The sequence below is a fragment of the Sus scrofa genome, chromosome 6 (assembly GCF_054392235.1).
Source record: "Sus scrofa isolate SSC_HxYL_T2T_F1_AM1 chromosome 6, Sscrofa_HxYL_maternal_Yorkshire_Landrace_v2.0, whole genome shotgun sequence".
In the NCBI taxonomy this organism is placed as follows: domain Eukaryota; kingdom Metazoa; phylum Chordata; class Mammalia; order Artiodactyla; family Suidae; genus Sus; species Sus scrofa.
In genome coordinates, this window is record NC_139388.1 from 165,702,220 (window position 1) to 165,719,764 (window position 17,545).

The following is a 17,545-nucleotide window of genomic DNA, read 5'->3' on the forward strand; positions in this document are numbered from 1 at the left end:
CTTAAAATATTTTGCAGTCTGAAGAATATGTAGTACATTTGAGTCAGTCTCAGAAATAAAACTATTGTCTTTTTTTTTTTTTTTTTTTTTTTTTTTTTTGGTCTTTTTGTGTTTTCTAGGGTCGCACCTGTGGCATATGGAGATTCCCAGGCTATGGGTCCAATCAGGAGCTGTAGCTGCCGGCCTACATCACAGCCACAGCAACGCTGGATCCGAGCCACGTCTGTGACCTACACCACAGCTCATGGCAATGCCAGATCCTTAACCCAGTGAGCAAGGCCAGGGATCGAACCCGCAACCTCATGGTTGCTGGTTGGATTCATTAACCACTGAGCCACAACGGGAACTCCTAAAACTATTGTCTTTATCCTGTTTCTTTGACCAAATATGTAGTTAGTCTCTATTACTATTTTCCTGGTTATAGAATGAGAAATATAATATCTTTCTAGCAAAAAAAAAAAAAAAATTAGCAATGGGGTATTAGCGTTTAGCAAATGATGTGTGACTCTTATGTATTCAGTATGATTTCTAGTCTATAGCCTAGGTTTTTCTAAATCTTAATCTTTTCTAAAGACAACTGCCTCTATCTGTGTTCTCCTGAGCCCTGGGTCAGGTACCATGCATCCCCGAAGCCTAACATAGTGCTTGGCAGTTAATAGGCATTTGGTGAGTCTGTTGAAACAAAATTTTAATTTTACCCTTTATTTCTTGAGTCTTTAATTCTTTCCCTTTCCAATCAATTCTATTTGAGCTCAAGAAATCACTATTAAAAAAAAAAAGCAAACAAAACCTTATCATAGCCATTCTTCTTTGTCTTCTTCTTCCTCCTCTTCTTCTTTTTTTAATTTAATTTTGCTTTTTAGGGCCTCATGTGTGGCATATGGAAGTTCCTGGGCTAAGGGTTGAGCTAGAGCTGCAACTGCCAGCTCATGCCACAGCCGCAGCGACTCTAGATCCTAAGCCACAGCTGGCGGCAATGCTGGATGCTTAACCCACTGAGAGAAGCCAAGTATTGACCCCGCATCCTCATGGATACTAGTCCCGTTCATTATTTCTGAGCTGCAGTAGGAACTTTCTCATTTATCTTATAGTTTCTATCTATACTTTTCGCGCCATTTAAAGAATCAGTTATATTTACTTTCTTATTTCCCATGTATTTTTTTTTTTTTTTGGCTTTTATTATACAGTTCTTACTAAAATGGCTTTCAGATATATTTAGCAGTCTCTTCTCAGGCCTCATTATATTAGACTGTTTTCACACTTTTTATTTTTTGTCTACTCCCTTCTTATAGTACCTTCATTGCCCCCTCCATGACATAGTCCTGGTCTTTTTCTTCTATTTTTATTGCTTTGTTTTTAGCCTTTTCTTCTCTTTTTCGTACACATATGAATTCCCCAAGAGTCTATCTTTGTCTCACTTCTCTTCACCAAAGAAGAAAGAGAGGGAGGGAATTAAAATATTCCTAGGGCTTCTTTTGTTTGCCTTTAAATGGGTGTTTAACTTAACCTAGATCTAATTTTTTAAAATAAGTTTTTTTTTTTTTTTTTTTTTTTTTTTTTTTTTTTTTTGTCTTTTAGGTCCATACCCACAGCATGTGGAGGTTCCCAGGCTAGGGGTCCAATTGCACCTGTGGCCACCAGCCTACACCAGAACCATGGTATCTCGGGATCCAAGCAACGTCTGGGACCTATACCACAGCTCATGGCGATGCCGGATCTCTAACCCACTGAGCGGGGCCAGGTATTGAACCTGCATCCTCTTGGATGCCCGTCGGGTTCACTAACTGCTGAGCCACGACGGGAACTCACATTTTTAAAATAACTTTTTGTCTCAATTTGAATATTACGTGAACTTCTCATAGTGAAATTAATTGTTGAATAGATTTTTCTTTGCATGCTAGAAGGCATGCCATGTTATGTTAGTATATCTCCATTGCCTAGCACAGAGATTGGTACATAGTTGGAAATTATAGTTGTTCCCCAGCATCTATGAGGGGTTGGTTCCAGGACTGCAGGTCTCATAGTGGTTCTGCATCTGCGGATTTAGCTAACTGTGGATTGTGTAATATTGTAGTATGTGTTTATTAGGAAACAAACCCCCACATATTAGTGGACCCATGCAGTTTAAACTTGTGTAGTTCAAGGGTCAGCTGTAGTACATATTTGTTAAGTCAACAAATAATATCCTACTGTTACCTCAAAGTTAATATTATTTAAAATCGAATTCATCTGAAATTTTCCTTTCTTCTACATCTACCCATTGTTCAGTGTCCATATCAACTGCCACCCTTTTTCTGAAGCTTGCCTTCATCCTCACAGTTAAAAAGCTCTATTGGAGTTCCCGTCGTGGCTCAGTGGTTGACGAATCCAACTAGGAACCATGAGGTTGCGGGTTCGATCCCTGCCCTTGCTTAGCGGGTTGGGGATCCGGTGTTGCCGTGAGCTGTGGTGTAGGTTGCAGACACCGCTCGGATCCTGTGTTGCTGTGGCTCTGGCGTAGGCCAGTGGCTATTGCTCTGATTCGACCTTTAGCCTGGGAGCCTCCATGTGCTGCGGGAGCGGCCCAAGAAATGGCAAAAAAACAAAAAAAAAAACCCCCAAAACAAACAAACAAACAAAAACCTCTATCTATCTGCGCTCTCCTGAGCCCTGGATCAGATACCAGGCATCCCCAAAGCTCTCTCCTCATTCTGTATTTGTTTGGCAGATAATACTTTTATTGTACCTTCATTCTGGATTACATCTTACTTATTTATGTACAACGTTTATTGCATATATAAGGTTGAGGTCAGGGACTAACATTCTATCCAAAAACAAATGCATTATTTGAAAGAGGAAAAGTTGAAAGCGGAGGTGTATCATGGTACCTTCTGCAGAGTATTTCCCCTTCCCCATCTTGCCACTTTGAACTTATCCTTCAGCCTAAGTCGAGACATTATGTTATCCAAAAAGATGAAAGATTTCTATGAGCTATCCCCATGTCTTGACTGTGTGGCTTCTCTTTGTACTTCTCTAGCATCATTCATATAACAAAAAATTATTGTGTGCCTTTTTAGTGCTTGCATTGTGGTAGGCAACAAGGATAAAGTGGTGAACAAAATTGATATTTCTTTCATCATGGAGCCTATGGTCTAGTGAGAAAGACAGACACAAAACAAATAATAAAATAAATATCAGCTGCAGAGCTCCAATTATGGCTCAGTGGGTTAAGACCTCGACATAGTATTTGTGAGACTGCGGGTTCGATCCCTGGCCTCACTCAGTGGGTTAATAAGTATCCAGCATTGCTGCAAGCTGCATTATAGGTTGCAGATGAGGCTCAGATCCCACATTGCCGTGGCTGTGGTGTAGGCCTGCAGCTGCAGCTCCCATTCTACCCCTAGTTTGGGAACTTCTATACACCGCAGCTTTGGCCCTAAAAAGAAAAAAAAAAATTCTCAATTGCTATGAAAGGAAGAGTATGAGGTTCTATATGAGAGTAAGGATACAGGGGAGGAAAGGAAGGGTGATCAGAAAAGAATTTTTTTTTTTTTTTGCCTTTTGTCTTTTTCAGGCTGCACTCATGGCATATGTAGGTTCCCAGGCTAGGGGTCTAATCAGAGCTACGGCTGCTGGCCTACACCACAACCACAGCAACACGGATCTGAGCTATGTCTGCAACCTACTCCACAGCTCACAGCAACGCTGGATCCTTAACCCACTGGACGAGGCCAGGGATCGAACCTGCAACCTTGTGGTTCCTAATAGGATTTGTTTCTGCTGTGCCACAACGGAAACTCCCAGATAAGAATTTTTGAAAAAAGTATATCTAACAAAAAGATGAATTATAATGATTAAGATTCATCCAGACAAAGAATGGGGAAAAGGGCATTCCAAGTAGATGTAATATCTTAAAAGGCTCTGAGACGTAAAAGAACTTGATGCCTTTAATGAACAAAAAGTACATTTTTCCTGAAGACATAGTATTCAGTCATTATACAGAGAGGAAACTGAGTCTCAAGGACGTTCAGTGAGTATAGAATATATTCTAAGGCCATCAAAGTAATAAATGGGAGAATCTGGATTTAAACTTTGGATTTTGTAAATACTTAGTGTTCTTTCCATTGTACCTTGCCATTCCCAGTGAAAATTTGAAGAAAATCTTTCCAAATTCTGTATTTTGTTCTTTCCAACATCATAGATCATTCTCTTACCATTTTCTATTTTTTAACAAAGGAGATATTTGTATGTAGAACCATTGCTGTCAATAGAAAGGGGATAATTGACCTGGCACCAGGTAGAGATGCTTCTATTGAATTTGTGGCTTTGAAAACTGATTTTAGCATTTGCTTGTCCCAGAGGATTTATGAGTCTCCAGAGTTGTCAGGGTTCTTTGGTACCTACTGTCTATATTAATATGTAGATTTTGGAGTTCTTATCGTGGCACAGAAGAAACGACTCTGACTAGGAACCATGAGGTTGCAGGTTCAATCCCTGGCCTTGCTCAGTGGGTTAAGAATCTGGCATTGCCGTGAGCTGTGGTGTAGATTGCAGATGCGGCTCAGATCTGGTGTTGCTGTGGCTGTGACGTAGGCTGGCAGCTATGGCTCCTATTGGAACTCTAGCCTGGGAACCTCCATATGCCACAGGTGCAGCCCTAAAAGAAAAGAAAAGAAAAAAAAATCTGTAGATTTCTTTGATTTTTTACCAGTGGAGCGTTACAACTTGGAAAATTTGTAGCAAGTGTCTTACACTCTACTTTGTTTCCTTTTGACAGTATAACTTTGTAAACTTGATCTATCTCTAGCAAATATGTAAGTTAATGTTTCACAAAATACACAAGCTCCTTTTTGCAGTTGATTTCCAGGCAGCTGATAAGATATCGAAGTGTTAGCTTTTTTCCTCCTCCCATTTTGATGTGGATGTGGATGGGAAAGAGGAGGGAAGTTGTTCTGATGCAAAGGCAAAGTTGAAAGAGTCACTTTTTTTCCTCCAGAGAATCTTCTTTATTGCCCAGCAATGATCAACCTGTCCATAATCCAGGATGTAACAGCTTGTTTGCTTAGTAGCCTTCAAAAATGTCTATATTATGTCACATTTGTGCTACGTTCTAAGTAATGTGTCTTGTTAGCTTAGAGACAAATTTCAGGTATGTTTTGTGTGAGCAGACTTCCCCAGTGTTACTTCTTTTGTAACCTGATAGAATTGTGGTGTTCTTTTTAATCAAAGAATTTTTAACCTTACGTTTTTTCCTTTTTTTTTTTTTTTTTTTTTTGTGTGTGTGTGTCTTTTTGCCATTTCTTGGGCCGCTCCCGCAGCACATGGAGGCTCCCAGGCTAGGGGTCCAATTGGAGCTGGAGCCACCGGCCTACACCAGAGCCACAGCAACATGGGATCCTAGCTGTGTCTGCAACCTACACCACAGCTCACGGCAACGCCGGATCGTTAACCCACTGAGCAAGGGCAGGGATCGAACCCGCAACCTCATGATTCCTAGTCGGATTCGTTAACCACTGCGCCACTACGGGAACTCCAAGAGAAACATTTAATAGAGAATTTTTTATCACTAAGGAAACACTTAGTATTTTGTTTACGTTTTTATAATATACTTATTTTCCTTTACAGTGTTTTCCACCCTGTCCTACCCCACCTCTGAGCATTTTTCTGTTTCTTTAAAATGATGTTTTCTGTTTTTGTTTGTTTGTTTTCAGGCAGCTATCAATGGTGTGATACCCCAGGAAAATGGCATTCTACAAAGGTATGTTATCAAGTGCTTAATGATAGGATGAGAATTTAGCAAAGCAAACAAAAGATAGTTGTTAATTTTTTTGGTTTCACTTTTTGAAAGTGCATTTGATTTGTGATGTATAAGTTCATTAATACAATTATTCTTCTTTCAGACATTTTTATTAGTTATATTTCCTAAAGTCTCCAACTTATAACTGTATAATATTATTTTAGATTAGGTGATACCATTTTTAAAGGTGATTTTATTTTAAGAAAACTTTTCAAAGTTATCTTCTAATTCATAAGGTGGAAGGAACTGAATCCTTTAAACTGTTAGTAGTGAGAAAATGAGGCATGGTTTAGTAACTCCAGAGCATGGTTATCATTTAACTATACAGGCTTTATCTCCAACCTTACTAATTCTTTTTTCCCCCCTCCCTTTGGTTTCTAAATTAAGTATATGGTAACTTGCAGTGGTTTGAGTAAGACCTTAATAATAAAACTTCCCAGAGCACTGAGCTGTTTTACCTGAAGTATCCAATGTTAACATGTAGAATAGTCTTCGTGGTTTTGTGTAATTGCCAGAAGGTAAAATTGGAAAATTATGCCAAGGAAACTATAGCAGTTACAAAATAATTCCTTAAATTAAAATTTTTAACTCTTCTTAAAATTGAAGACTCTGGTTCTGCATTAAATGAGCACACTACAAAGCTATAAAGTCATAGGAGGTAAAACCATTCGCCCTTCCAAGTGTAGTTTAATTACTTGATTACCACCCCCCCCAACTTCAGTTCAAACTTTGGCATGAATTTTGGGGGCTGGTGTTTCTAAGTCACTGAAGCATGATCTGCTAAGTGCAGATGAGGCAAACAGAAACAGCAGTCTAGGAATGAGATTGTTCTGGAGAGGAAGAAAACTGCTGTTGCAGAAACATTCAGAAATTCACCATGAACTGTAAAATGTGCTGTACTTTATAGGACACTGTGTATATTTAGGAAAGAAGAAAAATTCTGTTTGGTCCTGTACCACCCTTAGTGATTACTGTTTTTTTAGGTGAAAGCAGTAACAAACAGACCTGTTCTCCCGCCACTCCTCCCCACCATCCTCCTTTTGAAAAATCAGAGTTCCTTCCATTCAGAGTACATTTTGCTGATTTCCAGAGTCTGTACTAAATTTATGTTTTATTTGTTTTATTGTTGTTTGGTTGGTTGGTTCAGAAGCATTCAGTTCTATTTGAAACCCTTGTCTAGAAAGCAAAACAAATGATTAGAGGAACTTCCTTTAAGATGAATTCTTTTCATGGTTTAGAAAGTTTTAGACTACTAAATGTAGCTCCAGTTTTATTCTTGAGTAAATGTTATTCCATTTTTTGTGCCAGAATTTTTGCTTGCTAAAACCCTTGTGGATTCCGCTGCTAGGTTCTGAGTACATATTGGATATATCTTACAATTAATAGTATTTGCTATGGGTGAACTGTAGAAATTCCCTCTTCCTTGGAAACATTCCCACCTCTCCTGTCACAGGAGATACTTTTTTGCTTAATATATTTATATAGCTAGAGATTCAGTACTGAATTGATTCCTAATAAGGTTACTGTAATAGTTGGAGTTTAACTTTCATCAGAGTGGTTTTTTGTTTTGTTTGCTTGTTAAAGGAATGAATTGTATGTCCACAGAAGAACATAATAATTTTCAACTATTTTCCTTCATAACTATGTTCTTTAGTTTTGAAATCATGGTGGGTTTGACATCGCTGAAGAAATGAAAGAGGGCTCTTTGTACTTTCTCATGTATTTCACACCGAAAGTGGAAGACACGGTGCTTGGAATGTTACATGTAGGCGGTTTGAAGGATATTCATTTTGTGTGTTTGATTTTTGTAGTTAGTTGAATGTAATCTAAAAACAGCTCTTACTTTGTCATTTACACCTTAACAGAGAAAAGAGCTACCAAAGTTTTTTTTTTTTAATATTTTATAATTATTTTTGAAGGGAAAAGAACCCAGACTCTGTTCTTTTTTTTTTTTTCTTTTGTCTTTTTGCCTTTTCTTGAGCCGCTCCCACAGCATATGGAGGTTCCCAGGCTAGGGGTCGAATCAGAGCTATGGCCACTGGCCTACACCACAGCAGACTTAAAGCAGACTTAAAGTCTGAGAGCAGACTTAAAGCTGTGGCACCCTCTGAAAAGGGTGGCCACAGCTGGTACTCTATGGGGCAGGTCCATGGCACCCACTCTAGGAAGTCTGCTCTAGGACAGGCTTGCCCAGAAGGGCCTCCTAATGACCACTGAAGGACGCAGGGTCATTCTTAGTATTGGAGAAAAAAAGGAAAGAGCTTGAGAGGGGTTGAAGTTAGCAGAATTTTTAAGCTCAGCAGAGGAGCACTACCAGCTTGGCCCCAGACGTATAAGAAATGCTGCTCACCTAGTACTTGTACCTCTGACAGGATGCAGGGTCTTGTTTTGAAGTATTGAAAGAAACTAGAAGCTAACTCTAATGTGTGGTTGATGCTGAAACAAAGTCAGTGCCACTGTTATCGTGCCGTCACTGCTGGAGTGATGTTGATAGGAGCGGTGTGCAGACTGTAAGAGGAGAGTTTTGTGTGTGTATATGTGTGTTGCTGGTGTTCATGTTTCTGTTACTGGTCATAAACCCATGGTTGGTATTTACTCGTTTCTTTTTTCACTGTTTATTCTATATTCTTTCTGCAAGTGCCTCACATAGTCAAGGCTTTTTTTACTTGGTGGGACATCTCAAACATTCATTCTTGAAGAGTCAGAATCCTCAGTGGACCTTTCTTTAAAAAATTGGTTGTAGTTTCCCAATAACTTTAAAAAAAATTGAAGTATAATTGATTTACATTGGTGTGTTATTTTCAAGTGTATATTTCACAGTGATTCAGTTATATACACACAAATATTTTATATATATGTGTGTATACACACACACACACACACACATCTTTTTTAGATTCTTTCCCCTTAGAGATTATTACAAAATGTTGAGTATAATTCCCTGTGCTTTGTAGTTGGCTTTTTTTTTCCCTTGCATTTTTGCCATTTCTTGGGTTTCTCCCTCGGCATATGGAGGTTCCCAGGCTAGGGGTCGAATCAGAGCTGTAGTTGCCGGCCCGCACCAGAGCCAAAGCAACGCGGGATCTGAGCCGTGTCTGCAACCTACATTACAGCTCATGGCAACGCCGGATCCTTTATTCCACTGAGCAAGGCCAGGGATCGAACCTGCAACCTCATGGTTCCTAGTCGGATTTGTTAACCACTGAGCCATGTTGGGAACTCCTGTAGTTGGTCTTTGTTAATTATCTATTTTATATTTAGTAGTATGTATATGTTAATCCCTTCCTCCTAATTTATCCCTCCCCACCCTCCTTTGGTAACCATAAGTTTGCTTTCCATATCTTTGGATCTCTTGCTTTTTCTTTCTTTCTTTCTTTCTTTTTTTTTTTTTTTAGTTTTTTAGGGCCGCATCTGAAACATATGGAAGTTCCCAGACTAGGGATCGAATTGGAGCTGCAGCTCTCAGCCTACTCCACAGCCACAGAAATGCAGGATTCAAGCCATATCTGCAGTCTCCGCCACAGCTCATGGCGATGCTGGATCCTTAACCCAGTGAGTGAGGCCAGGGATCAAACCTGCATCCTCATGGATACTAGTTGGATTAGTTTCTGCTGTGCCACAATGGGAGCTCCCTGTGGTTCTGTTTTGTAATTAGTAAGTTCATTTGTATGTGGTGTATATATATTTTAAGATTCCACATTTAAGCAATATCATAGGATATATATCTTTTTCTGTATGGCTTACTTCACTTGGTATGATAATCTCTAGATTCATCCATATTGTCGCAAATGGCATGATTTCATTCTTTTTCATGGCCAATATTCCATCTCCCCCCTCGCCCTCCCCCCATATCTTTATTCATTCATCTGTTGATGGCCATTTAGATTGCTTCCATGTCTTGGCTATTCTAAATAGTGCTGCAGTAAACACTGGGGTATACATATCTTTTTGAATTATAGTTTCCTCCAGATATATGTCCAAGGGTGGGGTTGCAGGATCATATGGTGACTATTTTTAGTTTTTAAAGGAGCCTCAGCCTCCATAGAGTTCTCCATAGTGGCTGTACCAGTTTATATTCCCCCCAACAGTGTAGGATGGTTCTCCCATTAACTTAATTTTGGACATGCCCATTGCGTAGCAGCAACCTCATTTTTTTCCTTGGTAATAAGGACCAGCTAGTACCCCCTCCTTTGCTAGTTGATTGAATAATGTGAAGAGTACAGAATGGCCAAGTGGCATTCTTAAATTCGAATACAATGGAAGTACTGTGAAAACTTTATATCCTATGATCTGTGAACCACCAGAACTCAAAGTTGTAGGAAGCAAAACTTTGGTAAGTTATTAGGCATATTAAGTGCAAGCACAGCCACCAGTTAATTCCCATATCCATTTTTTTCTGACAGTATGAGATATATCATTGTGTTGGTCATTGATATAAAGCATATATCATATCCTTTAAGTTGGAGTCCAGTCTTTGAGGATATTTTCTCTGCATCTACGCCTTGCCTATGTACACCGTTCCACTATTCCATCAAGCTGGCTGCTTCTGGATAACAGTATACATGAATGATACCAGTGCTGTACTTCTTTTGCTGTGAAATGAATTTCTTGGTTAGAACCAGTGTCGTGTGGGAAACCATAGATCAATAAGGCATGAATGGTGATGCTGGCAGAAACAGTGCTGTCAGGGAAGTCAATTTCATATCCAGAAAAGTATGTTTTTATGTGAGAACAGAATGCCTCCCTCCTCCGTGATAGAAATGATCTAATACCAGATTCCTGAGAAATGGTGCCATATTAGGGACTCCGTATTGGTCTCTGTTGTTTCAGTTTAGGCACTCAGTAGTCTGCCTAGCCATGTTCAGATTTGGTGAGGGCAAGTTGATGTTGTTGTGCCTATGCCTAACCTCCATCCCTATTGTCATGGCCACCTTGTGCATTAATACACTGAGCAGTCCTGGGGTAGCAAGGGGAGAAAGCTGACATCAACAGGACAATGTCATTTTATCCATATTGAGAGACTTTTTTTTTAAGCAAATAGCTTATAGACAACCTTCACACTGTAACATATTCACATTTTGTGTCCATTCTAAATGTTCCATTTCTCTTCCCCAGACTTCCATGTCAGCCAGTTTTCTTTTTATTCTTTCCATGTCCTGATCAGCTGGCCACCCATTAACTATTGCCCATGATTCAATGTAGATTTGTATCTCAGGCTATTTCTCCTTCTAGATTAAGTGATCAACCTGTGGTACAACCTTAAGTTCTCTCCCACTGGGGATAACTATTTCTTTCACTATCTTTCAGGGATATCTTTGACTGGAGTTGTAATGTTTCAGCAGGCTGTTTTTGGTTGGTATCAGCATATTATGCATAACCATTTTTTCCTTTCCCGTCCAAGTTTTTTCTTCTCAGTTAACTTAGCGCTTATGCATTGATGGGTAGTACAAGATTCAACAAGCAGCCTTTTGCCGTGATATGCTTCTTTTCCCTGGCCCCCAGAAACTTCACCAAGGAGAAGGCCTCTGCTTTTTTGTGGTCTGTATCTCCTAATCAATAGCATGTACGTATCTTACCAAAGAATTCAAGTACTTGCTACTTTTGCTCTTCAAGACCAATCTATATTGTCATCAGTATGATGTTGTTTTGTGGAATACCTGGGTGAACAAGATCTGTCCAGGCTAGGAGTCCCTATTGTGGCTCAGTGGGTTAAAATCCCGATGTAGTCTCTGTAAGGATGTGGGTTTGATCCCTGGTTTCGCTCAGTGGGTTAAGAATCTGATGTTGCTGCGGGCTACACCTTGGATCTGGCGTTGCCTTGTCTGTGGCATGGGCCTCAACTACATACAGCTCAATTCTACCCCTAGCATGGGAACTTCCATATGCCACAGGTGCGTCCATGAAAAGAAAAAAAAAATCTGTCCAGGATAGATTATTATGACAAAGAGCAAGAGAGTTGGCATAATCTTGAGGAAAAGACAGTGAAGGTATATTGTTTACCTTACTGAGAGGAAGTGAAATGTTTGTCATGGTGATTGCAAATTAATACAGGGAAAAAAAAGTGTGTGCAAGATTAGTTCTCTTCTTACATAATAATCCTAGTTCCATGGGTCAGGAAGTCAATATGAGATACCTATTGGGATCTGGGGAAAAAAGTGCAGGGTAGGTTGAACAGGTTCAATGAAGCTGTGATTGGATTTAGGCCAAAACTTCCTTTACCATCATCATCTTCCACTTTTACATCCCCAAGAATATAAAGCATTTAGTAATTCCCTAAAGACCTGGATATTTTCCTTTTATCAGTTTATAAACCCCTAGTACATGGCTGCAGATCTCTTAGGAGAAGGCTTAGAGGAAAATTTACCATACTTATGTGTGGCTCTGTTGCACTTTTTATCTGTGAATCAACTCATATTTGGAAATGGAGTGACTGTGACTCTCCATTATAGTTATGGAAGTTAGGATTTAGGCTGTCAGATCTAGGTTTCTGCTGTTTAGAGATCAGGTAATATTTTTCAACTGCCTTTTAAGTTTGTTCTTAGAAGTATTATGTTCAATTAAACAGTACTAAAGATCTCTGCATATTAAAGTCTTCTGATTGCCACATTTTGTCTATTCTGTCCAGCAACATCATTGCTCCCCCCTTTTTCTTACTAAACTCTGCAGTTTGACCTTTGCACTTTGGGTCTCATCATGCCTATTAGGGAGTCTTTTTTTCAGTGGTATCATCTCCCTGTGTCATTTCCAACCAACAGAAAACAGCCACTACAGAGTTTTTCAAGAATGTAGATTCCCTTATTCTGACATATTTTTTTTTAATGCTATAGTGCAGAGTTCTTTGGGACCTCATGGATGATATAGTGAGAGAATGTGTATATATTCAGGTTGTACATGATAAATCCACTCTAGCGTTTGTATTTTCCTGAGCATCTGGATTTCTTCTATATTTTGTCAGGGAAGTTTGAGCATTTCATCTCCATTAAATGTAGATTCCTTTGGGACTTAAGTTTCATTCAGTCAACAAGGAAACTTAGAGGTACTTAGAGCTGCTTAAGCAAATATATTATATTTGGCCCTATCCAAACTTTTTTGGTCGAACTCATTTCCGATGCATTTTCACAAATATTCCCTAGGTTTTTGCTGATATAATTTATCAAAATCTTATAATTACTTTTGGATATAAACTCTCTTCTCTCAGTTAAGACTTGTGCTTGTTTTCTTGGAGCTTTCCTACATCTGATTTTAGAGCAGTAGGGAATGGTGGAGGTAGGTTTTGACAATAGGCATCCCCTTTTAAGGCAACTGTCTCAGGTAAGAGTATTAATAGTTTTTAAGCAAGAGGAGGCTAACCTTAAATCATGGGAGGAGAAGCTGTTTTTGCTTACAAAAGAGGCTCAGAGAAACTCCAGGAGGTCAAGATTCTAGCCTTCATCTGAACCTACTCAGGTATCCCCCTTCTACATCTTAGGGTCTCACTCCTTCCAAAACTGGCCCTTAACTTTCATAACAGAGACTTAGAAAGTATGTATATTCAACTTCTACTATAAGTAAGCAAGCTGCAAAATTAAATTTTGAGTCTGATTCTTAGGAGGATGATACCTTGGTTATAAGAATTAAGAATTTGGAGTTCCTGTTGTGGCACAGCAGAAACAAATCCGACTAGAAGCCGTGAAGTTGCAGGTTCGATCCCTGGCCTTGCTCAGTGAGTTAAGGATCCAGCATTGCCGTGAGCTGAGATGTAGGTTGCAGACGCAGCTTTGCTGCGGCTGTGACGTAGGCTGGCAGCTACAGCTCCAATTAAACCCCTAACCTGGGAACCTCCACATGCCACGGGTATGGCCCTAAAAAGACAAATAAGAAAAAAAAATTAAGAAACTATTTTTTAAAGTGCCGCTTAAGGAACTCTGACTTTATTACCATTAATTGAATCGGAAGTTAAAAACCCCAAGTGTGTCATTTTCTTCTGTAAGCTCTCCTTTAGAGTCACCAGCAGCCTGCTCTTAGTCCTTGTTGTCATTATATTACCACCATAATGGTCAGTCAGATAATCACTGGTTACCTGAGGTACTTATTTCAATAGTGATAATTAATCATTCTGCCAGCACATGTCTTGGATCATAGTAATCCATTTTCCATTGGCAGTACATTGAAGGCTAAGGCCGTAATCAAGCCAATTCCTGAATCCTGTGTTTCCTGGGACACCTCCATTGTCAAGAAAATTAAACCACACTAGGGTATTTTAACAGAGGGAATTTAATGTAGACACACAGTTGTGAAAGAATTAAAGAGCAAAAAAGTAAACTGAAGTAACCTAGACACAATAACTGCTTCAGGAAGTTACCATGCAAAGGTCTAGGGAACAAAGGGATTAACAGCATTTTGAAGCTCAAGAGGAGCTCTTTGGAGCTGAAGATCAGACCTCTGTGGAATGTGTACTGTTTAGATGCTACTGGTATCTCAGAGACAATGTCAAGAAGTTGGTTATAAGAGTGCTGAGAAAAGCGGGAGACTGAAAGTACAGTGTGATGCTGATGGAAATCTGTGCAAAGAGAAAGAAGGAAGTTTTTTCTCCCTCCTAACTACTAATCTCTGCCTAGTATCCTCTACTTGACAGAGCCTATCAGGAAACCAATATGCCAAAGGAAAAAGAAAAATTTTCAGAACCGTAGCCCTTGCATTACAGAATAAATTACACAAGGGTGCATTTGGAGTTAAGAAAACTATAAGTCAGTGACCTAACTATTAACTTTAGCTGTTTTCCTTAGGTTCTGAGAAGTGTCAAAATTGAGATATGTGAAGTATCATTGCCCAGATTCTGTTTATGAATTCTTAGAAGCTCACTTTGGATTCCAACAGTGACATTCTTCCTGCTTTAAACATGTTCTGTTTTCTTATGTCTTCCTTCTCACATTACAGTCCTTGAATTTAACAAATGGGAGAAAGGATAGGTTTTTGTCTTTGGATCAGTGATTACTAGAGTGAACTCTGGTGAGATCTAAGCAAGTCACTTTCAGACTTTTTGATGATGACCTACAATGAGAAATACTTGGGATCCCAAACACACATATTACACATGTATTCCAGAATCAGAAGTTTTATGAAACAATGTTTGGTCCTATCCTTTCAAGTGAAACATACTGATAATTTCTATTCTTTCTATTCTATTCTATTCTATTCTATTCTATTCTATTCTATTCTATTCTATTCTCTCCCCTCCCCTCCCCTCCCCTCTCCTCTCCTATCCTAAATGTAATTCTTACTCTAGTTTTTAAAAAACTTATCAGAACTAAATCAATTATGTAATCTATAACTTGATAATGATCAAAGCAAATGTATGAATTAAGTGTAAATATTTTCTGTTTCTTAATTGTATAAACAATGCATAACTTGGCATGTTTTTGGTCATTCTTGATGTTTCTATTCAGGCCCCCAACTCATTATTTTTTCCTTAAATTCAGGGTGAGAAGAAATATATTTTAAAACTGAGCTTGTTGTTCTGGTGGTGGAGGAAATTATACAATAATGATATTTAATAGGAGCATTCCTACTGAGGAGGAAAAAAACCAGTGAATATGTGTGTGTGTGTGTGTATATATATATATATCCCCATATATTCATAAATTATGTCAGAAAAAAACCAAATTCTTTATAATTTTTCCTCTATTCATTAGCTTGTTATATATATGTGTACCTTTTATGTATAAAATCTTGAGCTCAGCAGATGGACCAGCCATTACTGTTCCATCGTAATTACTGATAGTGGTGGGGAGTTAGAACTAGTCTTAAATAGTACAGCATGCTCTGGGTTGAAATTCAATATGTGATATGAAGGCTAAATATAATTAGCTCAGAGAAATATTCTTTGGGGATGGGAAGGAAAATTTTTTCTTAGAAGGAATAGTTTATGTTCCCCCATGAAATGGGAAGAATCAAGTTAAGATAAGAAAGGAAAGGCTGTCTGGCTGTTAACACAGAGAGATGGAGAGAGATCCCTGGGACCCTAGTGGGTTAAGAATCTGGAGTAGTTATGGCACAGGATCAATCCCTGGCCCTGGAACTTCCACATGCCTCGGGCATGGCCAAAAAATAAACTGTGATTTCTTTGGAGTTCCCTGTAGATTCAGTGGGTTAAGGATTCGGTGTTGTCACTACTGTGACTCTGGTTTCTAGCTTGGGTAGCTGATAGGAGTAAATGGGAGAATTAGGCTTGGGGAAGCATAAGTGGTTTAAACTGACTATACTCAGTTTGAGGTTTGAGATCTTACTAAGTATGTTCGGGCATTGTGTTAAGCTTTGCATACACATTATATGATTTACTCCTTACAAATATAATTAATTTTCCCATTTTTCAAATGAGGTACCTATTAAGTGGACAGAGTCAGAATTTGGTTTTTATTTCTTAAGAAGGGAGAGATTCAAACATGTTTAAATGTTTTTGAGAAGACTCCAGAAGAGTAGGAGATGTTGAAGATCCTGGAAAGGAAAGGGATAACCATGATGTAAAGCTAATGAGAAGATGATTCTAGATTTTGCGTAGGTAGCATGATGTCTTCTCTACATAAGAGAAGGAGAGTGCATATGTGGGTTAATTTGTGGATTTGATGTCAGAAAGGTAAGGGAATTTCTTCTTGGTGGCATCTATTTTCTCTGCCAAGTAGAAAAATGTATTTTAAGATTGAGTGAGAGGGAGAGAGGAGGTTTAAGGATGGTTAAGTTTTGAAATAGTTTTGGTTGAAAGTAGAGTTAATCAATTAATGTCAGTGAGTGGGTTAAGAAGACACTGTTTGTAATTCACAGAGTTTAAAATGATGTTTTTACCAACATTGTAACTACGTAAGGCAAAAATCCAAAAATCGAGTTAAATGACATCCTGATAACTGCTAACAGACATAGAAAGGCAAGGATGGGAGGGAGAGTAATGTTGCTTTCAGTTGTCGGGAGAGATTTTGTGGAAGAATTAGAACTTTAGTCCTTGATGCACAGGTAGGTAAATTTGATATGGAAAACAACACAGACTGAATATAGAGAGGGTCCTAGTGGTAATCTGTGGTGATTTAGTTGATGATAATACTTCTTTTATGTCAATATTTCAGTGACTATGGAGGTGAGACCATACCAGGACCTGCATTTGACCCAGCAAGTCACCCAGCTCCAGCTCCTTCTCCCTCTTCTTCTTCGGTATTTCCACCTGTAATGCCGTCTAGGCAAATTGTAGAAAGACAACCTCGGATGCTGGACTTCAGGGTTGAGTACAGAGACAGAAATGTTGATGTGGTACTTGAAGACAGCTGTACTGTTGGTAAGGTTTTTCCTACCATATGGCCTTCACAGATAAACAATTTATTAGGTAAACATTATATTATTTTCATTTAAGTTCACTGGTAACAAACAAGAAGAGAAAAAAAGCAAATTGGAAGTGTTATTTTTATGTACAGATTATTGCATTCTAATTTTAAATACCATTTTGAGATTGAGGTAAGTTTAAGAATAATTTTTTCTTGTTCACATATGCAGAATGGGATGTGGTACTATTTTAGGACAGATACAAATCAAACATCTTGTAACTTAAAAAAATACCAAAATTATTAAATATGCTGATAACAGACTTTGTAGCTAAAGCTCTCTCATTTTTCATACTGTGGTTAATGAGAGATCAGAAATAAGACACGTTTCCATCACCACTTCTCCCTACCAGCTGAATAAATGTTTCACTGCTGTCCTCTCAAAGGAAACTCAAGTGTTATGCTTGCCATTTTCAGACAGACTTTA

At 38.7% G+C, this 17,545-nt stretch overlaps 1 protein-coding gene across 4 annotated transcripts in view; it reads left to right on the forward strand.

Moving 5' to 3' along the window:
* FAF1 (Fas associated factor 1) overlaps window positions 1–17,545 on the forward strand; it is a 438,758-nt gene that overhangs the window by 98,171 nt on the left and 323,042 nt on the right. For all 4 annotated transcript variants that reach the window (XM_021097817.2, XM_084965116.1, XM_084965117.1 and 1 more), the window contains 2 exons: window positions 5,691–5,737; window positions 16,870–17,075. In XM_021097817.2, the coding sequence (XP_020953476.1) occupies window positions 5,691–5,737; window positions 16,870–17,075 (253 nt within the window). The remainder of the gene's footprint in view (window positions 1–5,690; window positions 5,738–16,869; window positions 17,076–17,545) is intronic.